This window comes from Phaseolus vulgaris, chromosome 8 (assembly GCF_051622355.1).
Source record: "Phaseolus vulgaris cultivar YP4 chromosome 8, ASM5162235v1, whole genome shotgun sequence".
NCBI lineage: Eukaryota > Viridiplantae > Streptophyta > Magnoliopsida > Fabales > Fabaceae > Phaseolus > Phaseolus vulgaris.
Window position 1 is genome coordinate 59717559 of NC_143505.1, and position 17382 is coordinate 59734940.

The following is a 17382-nucleotide window of genomic DNA, read 5'->3' on the forward strand; positions in this document are numbered from 1 at the left end:
ACATATATTTCTCGTATGATCTATGATTCAAAATTTCATAATTCCAAAAAATAGAGACAAAACAGATTCAATAAGAATGAAGTATTTGAAAGAATTGAATATGTTCACACCACTAAATAAATCAATTTATTTTAAGCTATGTTTAAAATTCATATGTTTTTTAGAATTTATTTTATGCTATAAATTTAAAAAATATTTTATTCTATTTAAGAGTAAGAGAGTTCTGAATTACTATTGAGAGTTCTGAACTAGAAAAACATGCCTTTTGCAACACAAGTTGTTTAACCAAAGCTAATTAATTTTTTTAATTCACGCATTCATTTGTTGCAATTTTTTTTAAAAAAAAAATAATTGTAACTCATCAATGAACAAAACCCTTCAATTAATTTTAGTATAAGAGAAAGCCAACATAAAAAGTTAATTTTCTTGTAAAAATATATTTCATTTTATATATTGTTGTCACAGTTAAAAATCATTGATTTTCTAATTAAGTGAATAGAGGAAATTGACAATGTGTAAAATTATTTCGTCATGGTTTTCAGTTTTCATTATGTTAAAATTACTAACATTTTTAACTCTTAATAGAGAAAAATGGAAGTCCTTTTATTGTTTTTCCTTTGTCATGAACTGCTCAATTACTTTTAATCTTATTTACTTTACCAATAAGTTTTTCCTGATTTATATGTGATGATAGGTTGCATCCCTTAGAAACCTAACCCATTTTTATTTCAAATAAAAAAAAACGATAGTAAGTAAAATGCATGTTATTGGATTTTTTAAAAAAAATATAAGTATTTTTTATACGAAATTATATCACTATTAAGAATATATTTAATGCAAAAATAAATTCATAACAATTTTACAATGATTGATCACAAATACAATTGTAAATATATTTGTGTTTAAAAGCATAATCTTATATATTTCTATTCTACAAATTAAAGTACATAATTTAAAGTATAATACTTTCGTTTTCTCCATTCTATTAAATTAGAGGTTAACAATATTTTCTCTTTAATATCTTTTAACATGACTGGCCAAAAACGTAATATCAAAACATTCCATTTTCGTTATTTATATATACTTGAACTTATTAACTATTCTTCTCATTTAGTTATACTTAATAGGAGTTAATTTGAACAATTAAAAAGAAGGTAAAATGAAAAAAGAGTGGCATGATACATAAAGAAAACGTCAGTGCATAAAAAGTAGAATCCATAGAGTATTTCACTAAAAAAACTAAAATATAAATTAATAGAACCCGAAGTAGTTTTCAATTTTGAGGAATAGAACCCAAAAAGAAAATCAACGACCATTTATAATTTCCAAAAAGAGAAATTGAACAGTGAAAACAATTATGTCAAGAGCAACACTGGCAGATGAACCCACAAAGGGTGGAAACAAAAAATCATGGCACAAAATCCTTAAGGAACTGCTACTGATAATGGATCATGAAATAACTTCAGAATCCAGACACGTTCTTTCTACGCATTCTTCCGGTCCACACTGATTGGCTTTGGTAAGTTTGCAAAAGGTGTGTGCTGTTTGAAACTTGTTTCTTTTCCATTCATATTCTAGAAACCCACACTTATGTACAAAACCAATATTAGCCCCATGGATTAGTTTGTCACAAATTTACAATCCCCTAGTGAGAATTAACATCCTGAAATTTGGATATAAAATGGTACCCAAGAACCTCTGCTTACCAATTGCCTCAACATGCACACACTAAGATACTGATGACTATCAAGTCATGTTCGAAATTATCTCACTTTGGTTCTACTTTTTTCTCTGAACTTCTATCGGTTTCAGGTGGTTGAGAAGACGATTGGGGCTGGTTCGTGACAGAAACATTAGGGCTGGAAGGTTTTTTGAACTGAATCAAGATCATGGTCATGTTATCACACCCCTCGCCACCAGCTGTTGGTGCCAAGCACCTATCAAATACTTTCTCACAAACCGCAGAAAGTTTGTCCTCCTGCATATTCATGATTTTTTATAAATGATACCACCAGTTTTGCAATTACAACAATGTGACTTCCGTATTCAAATGATTTTCTATCAGTAAATAAAAGGTAGCCATAAAAAGCTTACTGTCTTTAACTGTTGATGTATAAAGTCCACAAGCTGTTGGCTTGACATGCAATCCCTGCACAGAGGTTATATAAAAGTGGATTATTTGTGGTGAATTACAAAATAAATAAATAAATAAAGGATTTTTTGCCATCTATATAAATTTGGTGATAGCAATGGTGTTTATAGAGGAAATTTAAGTAGCAAAGTAACCTACCATATTCCATCACAAGCTACCACAAGGAATTCATCATCATCACAAAGTTCAACCTGTTACATAGAGTTTACGCATAAAATTGAATTGGAGCACAAAAATAGAAAACTACACTAGAAAAGAACATTTCACTTTAACCCGTTGTTTGTTGGGGGTGTAAAATGAAGTAGAAAGAAATAGTAAGGAGATAAGATAGAAATACTAAATTTCTATCTTTTGTTCAAGAGAAGTATGGACCCACCAGAACACATTTTTCTTTCAAATTGAAATGAAATGGGAGGAAAATAATCTCTCTTTTTCATTTTTTGATTTAATTTTTAAATTTATTTTATACTATAAAAATAATAAGCAATATTTATGTTAAGAAAGTAATGTATTAAAAATTAATTTTTAATTAGTGTAAAAATATTTTTAAATTATTTATTTATTCTTTCCACTATATTTTCTACTCATACAAACAAACAGAGACTCATACTCGATCGTATTTCTTTCCATCCAATCAATATTTTTCTACTCTTTCTATTTTCATGTTTCTTTCCTCTCTATTTCAATAAGCTTTTCTATTCGAGTGATAAGGAATTCATGTTATATTTCTTCCAAGATATTTTGTATAAGTTCACAAAAAACAAAGGTCCAAAAAAAGAGGCAATCCATAAATATTAACTTAGTTATAAAATAAAATAATGCATAGCGCAATACATACTGAAGTTACGTCCGGATCAGCAGTCACGATCTGCTTTTCGGCAGGCAAATACTTATTCTGCTTGAACTCCATATCTCCTGGAATAGAAAGAAATTTATGTTACAAACACTATGTACTGGTGAAGAAAATAAAAAATATCATGGCAGCAACTATAAAACATTCAGGAAACAATAAACCCTCACATTTTGCCTAACATTAAAAATTTAGAACAAAAAATATTTTCTACTACCAATTGCTCTAGCCAAGTTTAAACTTCCATTGACCCGTCCAACTTGGATGAAACCACCAGCTTTTAGAATCCTGTCTTTCTCAGCCTCAAGGTCAGGCTTGTGATCCTTAGATAAATTGTGCGCCTGCAAATAAAAATTCAGTACATAACTTTGAGTATGAATATAGTCAAACAATGGTTGTCCCATGCACTGAAAGTATAGACACTAATTCACTAAATCTAAGTAAATTCATAATTTTGGAAAATAAGTCAAACATTTAGTGTGTTGACAGGTACAGGAGAAATAAAGACTTTGGACAAAGAAAAGAAACTCCATCCTAAAGTTGGGGGAAATGTTTTTTGCATTTGATCATTTGTTTTCCATTCTTTAAAAATTAAATCAATTTTTATAGCATAAAAAGATAAAAGAAAATTCTAATATGATGTTAAGAAAAATTTAATGTGAGATCATGTATGACCCGTGAAAAGAGATGATAACGAGACAAGAATATGATTTATTAATATAATATACTCGTATTAACAATTTGTTTATTTAGTTCAATAAAAATATATTTTATGCTACATATATTTCAAATTAAAAAATAAATATCATGTTAACAACTTATTCATTTGTTTGATAAAGTTTTGCTATAAATCAGAGCTGTTAAATATGGTGGCCACATGGCAGAATGGCGTGGCCAATTGTTTGCCAACCACCACCCATCATAGGCAATTTGTGAAGGCCCCTAACGGTAGCGCCATAGGCCGCAATGGCATGTTTTAGGGAGAATTTTTGCCTCCTGTCATATTACACCATCTGCCATTGATAACACTGCTAGAAATATACAATTGCTAAAAAAAACTCACACTTCAAAGAAAATATAAGACATGGGACCAGGTTGAGAAAACTGACTCATAACCCAAGCCCACACTCAAAATACACTGGGTGTAATTTTATAACACCCACCAAAATCAACCTTGGGCCCAGCCTGGTTAGTGCGATGGGACTGGTCATACACTCCTTAGTCCAAACAAAAAGAGAGAATTTTCTTCCTTTTTTTCTTCTAACTATCCAAACAACATTTTCCTGTTCTATTTCTTTTTTATTACCAGTCTTCCTATTTATTTCCTCACTCTATTTCACTTCAAATGTAAACACACACACCTTTTATGTTAAAAAATTAATTGTGCATCAAAATGTTGGTACCGAAATATCCATCTCAGAATACAAAAATTGTAGCCAGAATTAGCACCCTTTATTATCATATATCTACACCCATTGCATGCCTGCTAAAACTAGAGAAGAGAAGATAAAAAACTGCAAAGAGAAGGTGAGAATACCTGGCCTTTCCTTGACAAGACGCATCTAGAATCTCCAGCATTACTAACAATAAGTTTGCTTCCTCGGATAACAGCTACACAAGCAGTGCTTCCACAGTTTGGTCCAGTAAAATCAGAATGGGGTCCCTAATTTACAGCATAACATTCTCAATTTAGAATAAAACTTTCTACAGTAGGACTCAAAACTTGTATGCCTGCATCAGACCTTACAACTTGTTTTTTTTATTGACAAACAACAACTGAATTTTTTTTATGGACAAAACAGAATTTATTACGTGAAATTATACTCACTTCTGCCAAGGTCTTCTCAATTGATATTCACAACCCCTTAGTTTTTAAACATACACCTAAATGTCTTGTTTGTTTAATCAAGTGTGACACACACTCCCTTATTTTTGTTTAACCAAGTGACACCCCTTACAAAATAACAGAAGATACTCCATCAACAGGAGGCTTCCACAACTCTACACCCCAATGATTGACTATTCTTAAGAATGCAAAAGCAGTTGTTGGTTGAAGAGAGAGACAAAGCTATCCAGTGTGCCACCAACTTCTCAATAATTTTGCTATGTATTACTAGTAAAAAGCTCGCTCTTTCTTCATGTTTCTCTCATTTTCTTTTCACTGTTTCCTGATATTTTTGGGAGAAAAAGTGATATTTGGAAAACATAAATGAAGAGAACCAAAGTTTAAAGGGTTAACCTTTGATGCCTATCTCAGGTTAGGGTCTTTTAAAAATAAAATATGGGTGTCATTTAAGAAAAGGTGAGTGCAATTTTCCCAGGTTATTAGGAAAGAAAGGAAAGATACGAAGCTATAGGATAAGATATCCTCAAAAACTAAACCTTATAATGTGTAGCTGTAACCACGAAATCAGAAAGAACCTCTATCACTGTCAAATTGAGACATACATCATGATATCTTACAAGAATTGACTTTTAATGCTTATGTTGATTTGTACAAAAGTTTATCACTCTCTCATAGTGAACAAGCACTGTAAGTATGAGGTAGACAAAAATACAGAACACATGAAACAAAGCTGAAATAATGAAATTCTAACATACACAAGGAAAGTATCACCATAAGGTGTAAGTGGTAATTCATAACTGACAAATGCTGTTTAGTTTATAAGCAGTTTAAGCAAAGAAAGTTGAGCAAATAACTCATCAACTCCAATATATATACTAACCCTTACAAAAGTATGTTAAATGGATTTCTTTTTTTATATTAGATTTGCATTTAAATAAATAATCAAAAAGCAAAAATGCTAAGCTTTATTTTTAAAAACTTCCAATATATTCACTACAACCTTCAATTTCATACAATGAAACCTTGACAAAGTGTATTTAGAACAATGGAATAAGTTAGAAAAGCAAGCAACGATGATGCAAGAAATTTATCTTAATTGTTACCTCCTCAAATGCCCAATCGTCGACGCCGTCATTGGCTTCATTGCTCCTGGGAGACCAAATAAAGCCCTCTAGCATACCAGATAACTTTTCTATTTTATCCCCCAAGACTGCTAATTCTCTCCACCCTCTTTGTCCACGCATCATCTCATCCATTCTGCCAATACGAAGGAAAATATTAAAAAAACGTGACATAATTTTGATAGAAGCAGTTCCATCTAAATGCCATATCTCCATTTCCATTTATGGGCATGAAACTTATGGATCTATAACCAAATATGCAAGTGATTTTAATCATGCAGGAAATGAAATATAACTAAAAACAAACACTAATTCTGAAAATGACTTCCAGATCAGACAGTGACATTCCTAATCTTTTTGTTGGAGATTTCACGGTGACTTGACATATCACCAAATTATAGTATATAAGTAAAGTAGATGTAAACTTCATCTTACAAACAGGTTTTGTGAGGTTGTATTAGGTTTAAAGTCTACTTTCTAAGACTATTAACAAGCAAAAAGGACACAAAGAAAATGAAGACATGTTTTAAAACATCAAAAACACATAGGAAAAGAAGAAAAAGATAGGAGAAAAAAAAACTATTTTAAAATTATTTAGTGTCGGTAACTTAGTTCGCAGGTATATTTTTTTCTTATGCCAGATCTCCCTTGGGGCATATACAGTAGACAGATGGGGTAAATCATTTATTGGAAAAGTAGACCACATACCACAGGGTTGAACCTAAGCCAACTCAGCTTTTACATGCAAAGAACATCTACCTGCTGTCCCATCCCCTGACTCTTACTGGCATTCAATAAGATTAATGAAATCTCTAAAGAAAAACGAACATGAATACCTGAGAAAAGATTTTTGTAAAGATGTGCTTATATCTCCAGCTTGGTAAGGTTCACTCTTCAGCACCTGCTGGTGTAGATACTTGGCACAGAATTTAGAAACTGCTTTGCCTGCAATTCCGTCAGAGCATATTGAGGATTATAAAACTAGATGTAGACAATAAGTTATAAATGTCAGCACCGCTAGGCCATTACCTTCATTTGAAATAATTTAAGATTTACAAAATTCTCAAAGTCCCCAAGTGAGCTATGATTAATATTACTTGAATCTGAATGGCTAATATTCTAATATAGATGAAGTGCACACACAACATAAAAGGATATTCCCCCCTCCCCTTTTTCTCCTTTAACATAGGCTGCCGAACAAAGTTTCAAATAAATAAATAAACAAAAATATGAGGGCAATAGATGTGAAGTAGATTGGGAAGGCATTCCCGTCCAAACTCAAATCTGATATCACTTGAATTAGATATAGTATGCCAAAATGTTTAAGCTTAAGGGTTTTGTTTTGTTTGTCAATAATGAAAATTGTGAACCACATATTACATAATGGAAGCAAGGCTGCAACAAGCCAAGTATTAAAAAAGGGAAAAAGAAAACTTATGCAGCATTTTATGTCCAATGACAAGTTCGAAAGAATTGTAATTCCTATAATGTTGTTAATCACATTTCTGGTCAAGAGAGTAGACAGGGCCAAAAAAGAAAATGAAATCCCAATCAATGACCCAAAAAATGAAAACACTAAGTTAGCCGGTAAAACCCACCCATGCTAAGGTGAGTTCTGAAGGGAATTTCAAAATAAAAATCTTCAAGCCATATCAAAGATTAGAAATGTGAAACCACTTCTTAAGTAATGAAATTCATTTTCTTATAAATGTTTTACAGGGACATTTCCAATGGTGAGATACAGATCAAAATTAATTTAAATTTAAAAGAATCAGTAGGAAACCATTTCCTCCTTGCTTAAGAAAATGAGTATGGACACATTGGTTAAATATAATTGAAAACATAAAGAGCTGATACCGACCTCCATGACCATCATAAACGCCAAAGTAAGATGTAGTCTGGTCCAAATATGGGATAGCTGCATGCTGGCAAGCAATGTAAAAGAATTAAAACTTGTATACACCATGGAATGGGTTGTAATACAATAATGAACTACTGAAGACTGTAGTACAAAAGCATCAAGGTACACCAAGCATCTACGTCATATATATGCAATTCACATCCAAAGAGAAGCAATTTCTCATGACTAAAAAACTACACCAGAGGAGGGAAATTTATGCCTCTGAAAATTTGAAAAACTGATTTACATTTGAACAATCACATCAATAGGTAACGGAAATAACTTTAATTGAAGTGCCACAAATAAGTGAAGTTTTGTTCTCTTCACTATAGCAGATTAACAATGAAACTTCGTAATCTATATCTATATAAGCTACATTTAACATAAGAAACTGCTCCTTTTACAGCTCTCTCGATCAATTGCGCAAATATCAAAATTAACTTGTCAGTCGCCACTCGACTCACTATCACGTCAACATGTATGCCGTCAATCTAGCTTAGGATATTCGTTACACTTTCTTGTCAAAATAGCACTGGCAATGAACTCAAACTACTCTTTTAATATAACTTCCCTCGAATGCAACCAAAGCATCAAATGTCCAATTGCATAAAAAAACAGTGAATGGCAACATAAAAAAAACCAAGCAAAAGCAAATGTAACTAGACGCAGAAAAAGAAGAAGGAGGTAATCACTTACAGCATCTTCCATGGAAGCACGCCAACCCTGCATGGAAGACAAACCAAAACGCAGCTTGTCGTTCTCGCCATCTTCAGAGGCCTTATCTGTTTTGGGAGCGCTGAGATATATCCCCATCTCAAACTAAAATAACACACACAAAAACAGCATTGAATCACAAAGAATAAAAACACTACAACTACGCATCATCACATCACATCACAGAAAGGCACAATTCAATTCCGAACAACGCATTCCGAAAATCCAATCTAACCATATCCGTCCGCTAGCATGCGATGCAACATGCAAAAATGAGAAAAAGCCAAGCAATGTAATTGCAGAGCAGCAGATGCATCGAATCGAAATACATCGGAATAAACTTGAAACCAATGAATGAATGCACAGTCGAACAAATGTGAATCAATCAAAGAATTGAAATCGTGATAATTAACAACCATAATCGCAATCGGCAGCGACGGAAAGAAGCGCGGAAAATGAAACAGCGAAACAGAAAATTGACAGAGAATAAGGGTTTGTCGGAACAGTACTCACTCACTCGTGTCCGCAAAGTGGAATCGGAAAAGAAGAGAGAGCGCGTGTGTACGTGCGAATAGGAAGAGAGAGAGAGAGAGAAAGTATTTGTGTGGAAGAAAAGGAAGAAGAAGCAGAAAGCATTCTTTTTTCCGATGCCTCTGATATAGGAAGCGCTGTTTTGGGTTAAACCAACGGCTGCCACGCGCCTTTCGTGTCACTACCTCTTTCGTTTTTAAATTATTGTTTTTATTAATTTCTTTATTTTTTTTATCATATTTTCCGGCATGTTTTCTATTGCTCTTTGTCCTCATCCCTACCAAGGAAACTTCTTTTTTCAATCAATAATGTAACTTCACTACCCTAACACATAAATTAATTGCTACTATTTTTGTAATCTATGTAACTTTCAAATGTGCCCTTGCTTTATTTACCATAAAAGATAAGCATAGTGCACAATTATGAGGATGGGAATCAATAAACTAATCAAACATATACTTTTCCTCATCCCATGGCCGGTTTCAAAAAATTATTACAACTTGGGTTATGAATTTATTTATTTATTTTGTGTTTGGAATTTTCAACACAGTCAATTTTAAATAGTTTTATATCAGGTTAAGAGGTAGACTTTAAACCTAATTTAATCTCATAAAATTGACTAAATTGACTTATAAGGTCAAATTTGTACTTATTCATAAAGAATGAAATATCTTAATCTTTAATCGAGGTAGGATCCCGACCTATGAAGCTCGGACACTCTTTTAAATGACGTGTCGGTGTCCGATCTGATACTCGTATCAGACACCGACACTCGTATGACACTTGTAGAACATAACACGTATCTGTGAAATATCCAAATCAAAAAGTATTTGTTAGATTTCTGACAATTCTAGTACAGTTCTAACACAATTTTAAAAAGAAAAAATACATTAATTTTCCAAAATTCAAATTTTATTGTATAAATTATTATTGTGATTATAAGAACAAGAAACAACTCTGTGTGAACCAGTCATGAAAAATATATTTCTGCTCCAAAAAATAATCTGGAACATATTTGTGCACATAAATCTTTATTGTCAATTTATATAATTCATAATTATATAATATATAGATCCGTGTATCCGTGTCCTACATTTTAGAGATTTTACGTATCTCCGTATCCGTGTCCGTATCGTATTAGTGTCTGTGTCGGTGTCTATACTACATATATCCCGACAAATTATTTTTATGTATTATATTATAATTTTACATATTTTACTAAAAAAACAATTAAGAATGGTGAACAGATCTAACTTATTGGCTTCTTCTATGCTGCTTGTGAAGTTGCTACTTTTAAGGATAAAGTTGTTTTTTTTTTTAGGGATAATCATGTGATTAGCACCTAGTTTAGGGTATTTTATTATAAAATATTATAGGCTCATCATTCCTTTTTCTTCTTAAACGTTCCATCCCACGTGACAATGTTCTTAAACTCCCTTCCCTTTCAAAACCACTCCAACCTTGTGCTATTCACAGTCCATTTTGGTTGACACTCCATATTTTTTAAAATATTAAAAATACTTCTTATTTTATTTATAATTTTTTATTTCAGAAAAAAATTCAAATTATAAAATTCAAAAGATATTTTTGGATTCAGATTGAATCATTCTAATTTTTAATGTATTTTTAAAAATATTTTCTATCTAAAAATACCTTCCAAATTTTACAATTTAAAATGTATTTTTTTAGAATAAAATAGTCTTTTCCTTAATTTGTGGGGGTGTCAGGAGAATTTATAGAGGTGCAGGAAGAAATAGCCCAAATCTTTTATGAAAAACTCCTACGAACATGAGGTAATTCATTACAAGTACTACTGAAACATATGTTAGCTCATTCTGATTCACTTTATGGTAAACCAATAAATTTGTACACTAACTTTAAATAGATAGCTATATTATCAATTCTATAAAACTAAATAAAAAAATGTATTCATTTTATTCCTCATTCACAATAATCATAAAACTAAAAGCCAAAAAAAGTTTCAATTAAAATGTAAGAAAGTGAAATTAGAATATATCCAATTTTTTACTTTAATGATTTATAAGCAAGGTTAATTTTCAAAATAAAAATGATTTTAACATTGTTATACAAAATCCAATTTAACTTTGAGAGTGAGAAACCAAATATAATTAGCAAAAGTAATAAATATAAAACATAATTATTAAGTTGTGGTTTGAGTGATTAATTAATTGGCATGATTTTGAACTTACTTTTATTGTAATCTACAATTACTACTATTATAAGTTGTAATCACATAATGATAGTGTAATCATTTAAACAAAAGAGAATAACATGTATAAAATTTAAAAAAACCGAGATACATGTGTAATCATTTTAAAAGCTAAGGATTATCTTTGTAAAATATAGAAGATACTCATGTAACAGTCTTTATAGTTAAGGGTACATGTAAAATTAATTGTAAAAATAATGAAAATCAATATTATTAATTACTAACAATGAATTAAGGTATGATGGTTAAAGTAATTATTCTAAATACAGGTATATGTAATTACGACAAACCTAAGTGATGTTGATGTTATTAGCTCTAATTTATCATAATTTATTTTAAATTATGATCAAGAATAGAAATCAATCAACAAAGTATATATATGTATAAATCTATTATTTTTCCAATTTGATTACATTATGAAAATTAATGATTGAAGATAAGGATTTTCAATGATATAATTTATACTATTTGATTTTCAGTAATAATTGAGAGTAGAAATTAAGAGGTGACCTATTATTATGTACATTATTAACATATATTTTAAATTTTATATTTTAAAAACTAACCAATTTTTAATAAGGTATAATATACTCCTTGGTGTCAAAAAGATAAGGTATATTTCCCTTTTATTTTCGTAGTTTTGAAAGTTGGAGTTCTAATCTTCATGGCAAAGTTTGGAATACATTTAAAAGATGCACAAATTCATTTAGTGTTAGCAAGAACATGGAATAAAGTAATGTTCTTCCTAAGCATTATTATCCATCACGCTATTTCATTTCAATACTTAGTTTTGATTTCAACAAAATATACCTAAGCCAATATGAATAATTTTTTTTCTTTTATTTCTAAAATGGAATCATTCAATAAAATATTATAAAAGTGAAAAAAAAAATTGTAGTTGTATTGAAATAACACGACGTGTCTATAATTATTTTGAAATAAAATTATATTTTAACACAATATAACATAACTTCTTCATAATAAAACTGTTTTAGGTTGTTACGTCTTTCTCAATCTTATAATATTTAAAAAAAAAACAATCACATTATAATAACAAAAAACAAAAATTGCTGAATTTCTTATATCTAATGTGTGTTACGAATTAGACCCAAATGAAGTTAGAAAAATGTGCAAAGCTTGTATTTTTGCTTTTACAGAACAATTTGATTGGCCTCTAAAACTGGACTTTTTTATTCAGCTTCTAGAATTCAAAATAGAAAATTAATTAACAATTAACATAGATGAATTCACTAAATACTTCATAATTCCTAAAAGAAAAAGTGAAATCACTTCCATTATTTATTGCTACTTATCAGAAGAAGGTGAGATTTTGAACCCCATAAGTTCAACCTTTTGATATCTGCATCAACTGAACTAGTTGTGCATGGATCACATTACATCAGACATAGTGGAAAGAAAAGAGTGTGAGAAAAGCCAAGTTTACAGAAAGAATAAACTTGGAGGCCCAAAAATGAGGCTTTGATGGTGCAGAACTTTGACGTGGCCGGCGAGTAACATCTGAACTGCCTCCACTACCTGTTCTTCCGCTACTTCCTGAACTTCCTCCACCCTGTGTTTTTCTTGTAGTATCAAGTGCTTCTTCTGTGGTGTCTTCAACTTTGTATTTTGTTGAGTCTTCTATGCTTCCTTGTAATTTCCCTATACATCACTGAATAACATTAGCATAAGAGTGAAAAAAAAATGGTTGAATCACATTAGTTTGTGGTTGTTTGAAAGGCAGAAGAATACCAAGAAGTTGTCCATTGCTCTGGATGAGGCCCTTATCTTCTGATGTGAAATTCATGAAGTCTGAGGTTGATATGGCTTGAATACCTGAAATGAGAAGGAACAAAGCAAGGAACTTTACCTTCATCTTAGAGGGTGATTCTTTGTAGATAGCTAGGTTCTTGTTGGATTTTTGTAGAACAATGTCCAAAGCCTAGCCCTATAGGTTTTTAGTTATGTGGTCATGAGAAGGAAGGTATTATTTATAGGGTTAAGTAAAGGTGATATTGGAAATCCAATTTCACTAAAGAAAGAAATATTATATTAGGTATAAATTTTATTTTATAAATCAGTTTTAGTTTTATAAGATTGATTTAAGTTTAAAGTTGATTTTTATAGATCACTGGTGTGCTGATTAATGGTACAAATCAGGTTAGATTAATGGATCTTGGTATTAGAGTCATTTAGAATTTATTTTTACGAGAATTTATTCGATCTATCATGTTACCGCTATCGAATAATTTATAAATATATAATCTCACGTACGAGTTAATAAAGTTGACCTGAAAAGAATATATTGAAAATTAGCCAACACACCAAACTCCTCTGACTATGCACTAACCATATCAAGATCAATTCATTTTGTCCCAAACTTTTCCACATCACTTTGGAAGCATTGGTAAGATTTGAGTCGAGCCACATAAAATTAAGACATTTCATATATAAAAATTAATATTAAAAGAATTGCATCTTGCAGAAAGAGCTAGAACATCATAAATTGAGGTTTGAATTTCTGATAAAAGTTGTTAATATTTTAATGTCTGGTAGTGTTTTAAACAAGATTCTCTGAAAAAAAATACTTTGGGAAAAGAAATTAAGAAGTGAGATGTATGAAAAGAACCATTTTCTGGAGACAGAATAAGAAAAAGTCTGACTTTGAGTTAAAGTGTGTATTCAGATAAGGTACTTGGCTTAGTGGCCAGGATTCCCTGCAGTTTAAATAAAATATTTTTTAGCTTATATTTTTATTTAACATTTACTTATAAAGTAAAAATTTAAGGGTACAGTAGAAAATATAACTGCAGATGATCCAAGTGTAGTGCAACACATTTATGTATTTTTAGTATGAAAATGTTCCTTTTATTTTAAAGGTGAAATTAAGGTGTGACTCTGTCTGGTGGGGTTTGGACAATTTATTCTTATATTTCTTAAGTTTTTATTTTAGGCAATAAAGTGGAAACAACGATTTGACAAGAGAATAATAATAAGAATAACAAGTGTGTGATGTAGAAAATTCTGAAAAACATTTTATTTTAAAAATAAACTATAATTATAATAATTTAATTTTTTGCTTAAATAAATTTGCTGAAAATAAATTTTAAGATGATTAATTTTATTCTTGAAAAATAATTTTTATATGGTAAAAAGAGTGTGGTGACGTTAAAAGAAGAAAATAATTGTTACAAATTTTTTGTATTTTAAAATATGGAATCGAGAATGTATTCTTAGATCTGGAAAAGATTATGAAATCTAAAATACAAAATTTCATTCCAATGCAAAATGTACTTTTGTATTTCACATACAATTCAAAATTTATAAGATTTTGTAGGTCAGAAAGTTTTCAGATTTATTAAAAATTAAAAAAATATTCATGAGTGTTTTTGGAATTTAAAGAATTATGGGGTGCAGGAAGAAAATGGAAATTGCATAAGGAGGCCCGTTATAAAAAGAAGACCCAATACGCAACAAATATGAGCCCAATCATCATATCATAATTAATATAGCAATGTGTTAGAGAGAGAATTTTTTTTTTTTTTCGTTTAAACTATATGTATAATCTAAATGTATGATATGTTGTAAAAGAAAATGTGTTCATACATCCAAAGATTTATTTTTCGGATAAAGTAAATTAGCATGCCCAAATGGATTTTTTTCTTATAATTTTTGTTATAGATATTTTTATTGATTATTTTTTAATATTTAAAAATCACATGCTTAAGAAGTAGTATGATATATCTATATAAAAGTTGTCAAAAAATTTATAATGTTCATAATTTTAATCAAGTATAATATTATTTTTATTCAATTAGTAGTATAGTTTAGTGGATCAACCATGATTTCAAGATTGACATAGGTAAATTATGATTATTCATGTGGAAAAAATATTTATATTTAATGTAAATGTCTGAGAAAAATATTGATTTCTATAAATTGAAATTTAGGTTCACCTATGAATTAAATGTATTTATGAGATACTCTTAAATGGGTAAAAAATAAATTTTGATCCTCTTATAGGAAGTCTGGATAGGAGTTTCTCTCTTATATTTTGGTAGAAATTTAAAGGACGAAACATTTAATACTAAGATATTTAATAAACATTACAGAAAATAAAAGATCATAACAAATATAAAATGACCAACATGTTAAAAGTGTAGAATATTAAGTTTTTTATTCAAATTTATGATAGTTTTCCATTTTTTTAAAAATTAAAATGATTTGAATAAGGAATGTTTTAGCTATTATTTAAATAGAAAATAATGTTAATTGTGGAAAGACTTACATGGTAAGGAAAGGACAAAATGGTTGTTGAGTCTAACAACAAATCATAAACAATAAGGTTTTTTTTTCTAATCAAGATCTGAGTATTATAATATGTAGATATCACATCAATACATAAGAGTTCAAGCACATTACTCTCAATCCCAAAGGATATAATTAGTCAGACATACTTCTAGTATCTTACATTCTTCCAATTGAGTTACAATTCATTCAGTGATTTTTTTTTTTTCAATCTAGTACCATAAACAATGGAAGGTTAAGATCAATGCATAATGATAAAGGAAATAAACATTAAATTTTAACCAAAACAATATTCAATAAAATAAATGTTTGAACAAGTTTAAAATCAACACGGTTAGAGATGAGACACTTTAATCAACCATATTTTGTATCTTGTTTTCTTGATTTTGTGTTGGGAATGAAACTACCAAAAGGGATAAAGTTCCAAATTCACTAAGTTTGATGGAGAAGTATGGGAATCAACAATTCAACATATAGTCAAGTATCAAATTAAGTGTAGGGATGTGGTTATGAATGAGTATTTAAAAATGAAGCATTTCCCTAATTTACTGACTAATAATTTCTTTATTTGGTTTTACAACTTTGACTCTCAATACAATATATAAATAAATTTAATTGGAAAGAAATTTTATGAAAAATTATGCAAAGAAGAAGCTCGAATAATCTTAATCATTATGATGAACAATAAAAGATATAAGAATGGAACTATTAATTATTATTTTAAATCAATTTGGCCAATTAAAATGAAAACTTAATCCAAATGTTGCAGTTGTAGAATTCTCAATAAAAAAAATTAGTCAACCAACATCTAAGAAAAATAATCCAATTATCCAACAAAATCATGAGAATTTAACAAATAAAATTTGAAAAGAAAAGATATCGAAAAATTGAAAAACCAATTATAAATTATTGAGTGTGATATCTTGACAACAAGGCAAAATGAATGTATTCTAAAATAAAATAAAATTAAAAAGATTAAATGTATTTACTTTAAATTCAATGTTAAAACCTTTTTTTTTCTATACTTAAACTTTCTATTCAAATATGAATGTTGCATTTTTAATTAGTTATTTTATTTACACAAATATCTGGACATACTTACAAACTTTATTTTACATATTTAATTTAGTTGTGAGAATATTTTTTAAATGTGTACATAAATATTTTATTCTGAAATTAATTGTTCTGTAGAATTTTACAGCTTTGCATAAAATTACCATGTTAACTATTATACTTTCGGTTCATTAATTATTATGCTTTCGGTTCATTAAAATTGAAAATATAGGAACTCATAATTAGCATTTATTTTACACTAAAATAACATCAAATATTTATTTTATCTCTTGTAAGTTGTATGCAGCATAAGTGCAGAATATTCTAAACATTCCTAGTTACCATCGATATGTTAAATAAAAAATATAGTCATTTATTTTCTCTTTAATTTCATTTATTTAATTCCATTTTGTTTATTTTCCACGTGTTGTTTTTTCTCTTTTCGTACCTTTCACTTAGTATACACACCTACCCAGCGTGAGCAACACGTTAATCATATCTCTTCAAACATTTCATAGTTTACATCAAACTTTGGATCTTCCGAAAGCACACACCACGCGCCACGCGCCGTGCTCCACGTGGAATTAAAATATTAATCTTTTATTATAAAATAATAATTTGTTTATATCACGGCTCCTCCAAATCCAAGGGTTAGACACATTTCCAAACAACCATTTTTA

At 29.6% G+C, this 17382-nt stretch overlaps 1 protein-coding gene across 3 annotated transcripts; it reads right to left on the minus strand.

Moving 5' to 3' along the window:
* Positions 1-1300: 1300 nt before the first annotated feature.
* On the minus strand, positions 1301-9320 carry LOC137823944 (putative protein phosphatase 2C 60). 3 transcript variants are annotated; one of them, XM_068629308.1, is made up of 11 exons: positions 9097-9320; positions 8566-8688; positions 7831-7894; positions 6806-6914; positions 5952-6105; positions 4540-4665; positions 3220-3343; positions 2991-3067; positions 2291-2343; positions 2095-2149; positions 1301-1978 (listed from the first exon to the last, which is right to left on the minus strand). In XM_068629308.1, the coding sequence occupies exons 2-11, from the start codon at positions 8680-8682 to the stop codon at positions 1769-1771; spliced, it is 1089 nt and encodes a 362-aa protein (XP_068485409.1). In that variant the 5' UTR covers positions 8683-8688; positions 9097-9320; the 3' UTR covers positions 1301-1768. The 3 variants fall into 3 exon arrangements, with proteins under 3 accessions (XP_068485409.1, XP_068485411.1, XP_068485410.1); XM_068629310.1 differs by having other exon boundaries at positions 9101-9282; XM_068629309.1 differs by having other exon boundaries at positions 9093-9282.
* Positions 9321-17382: the final 8062 nt, after the last annotated feature.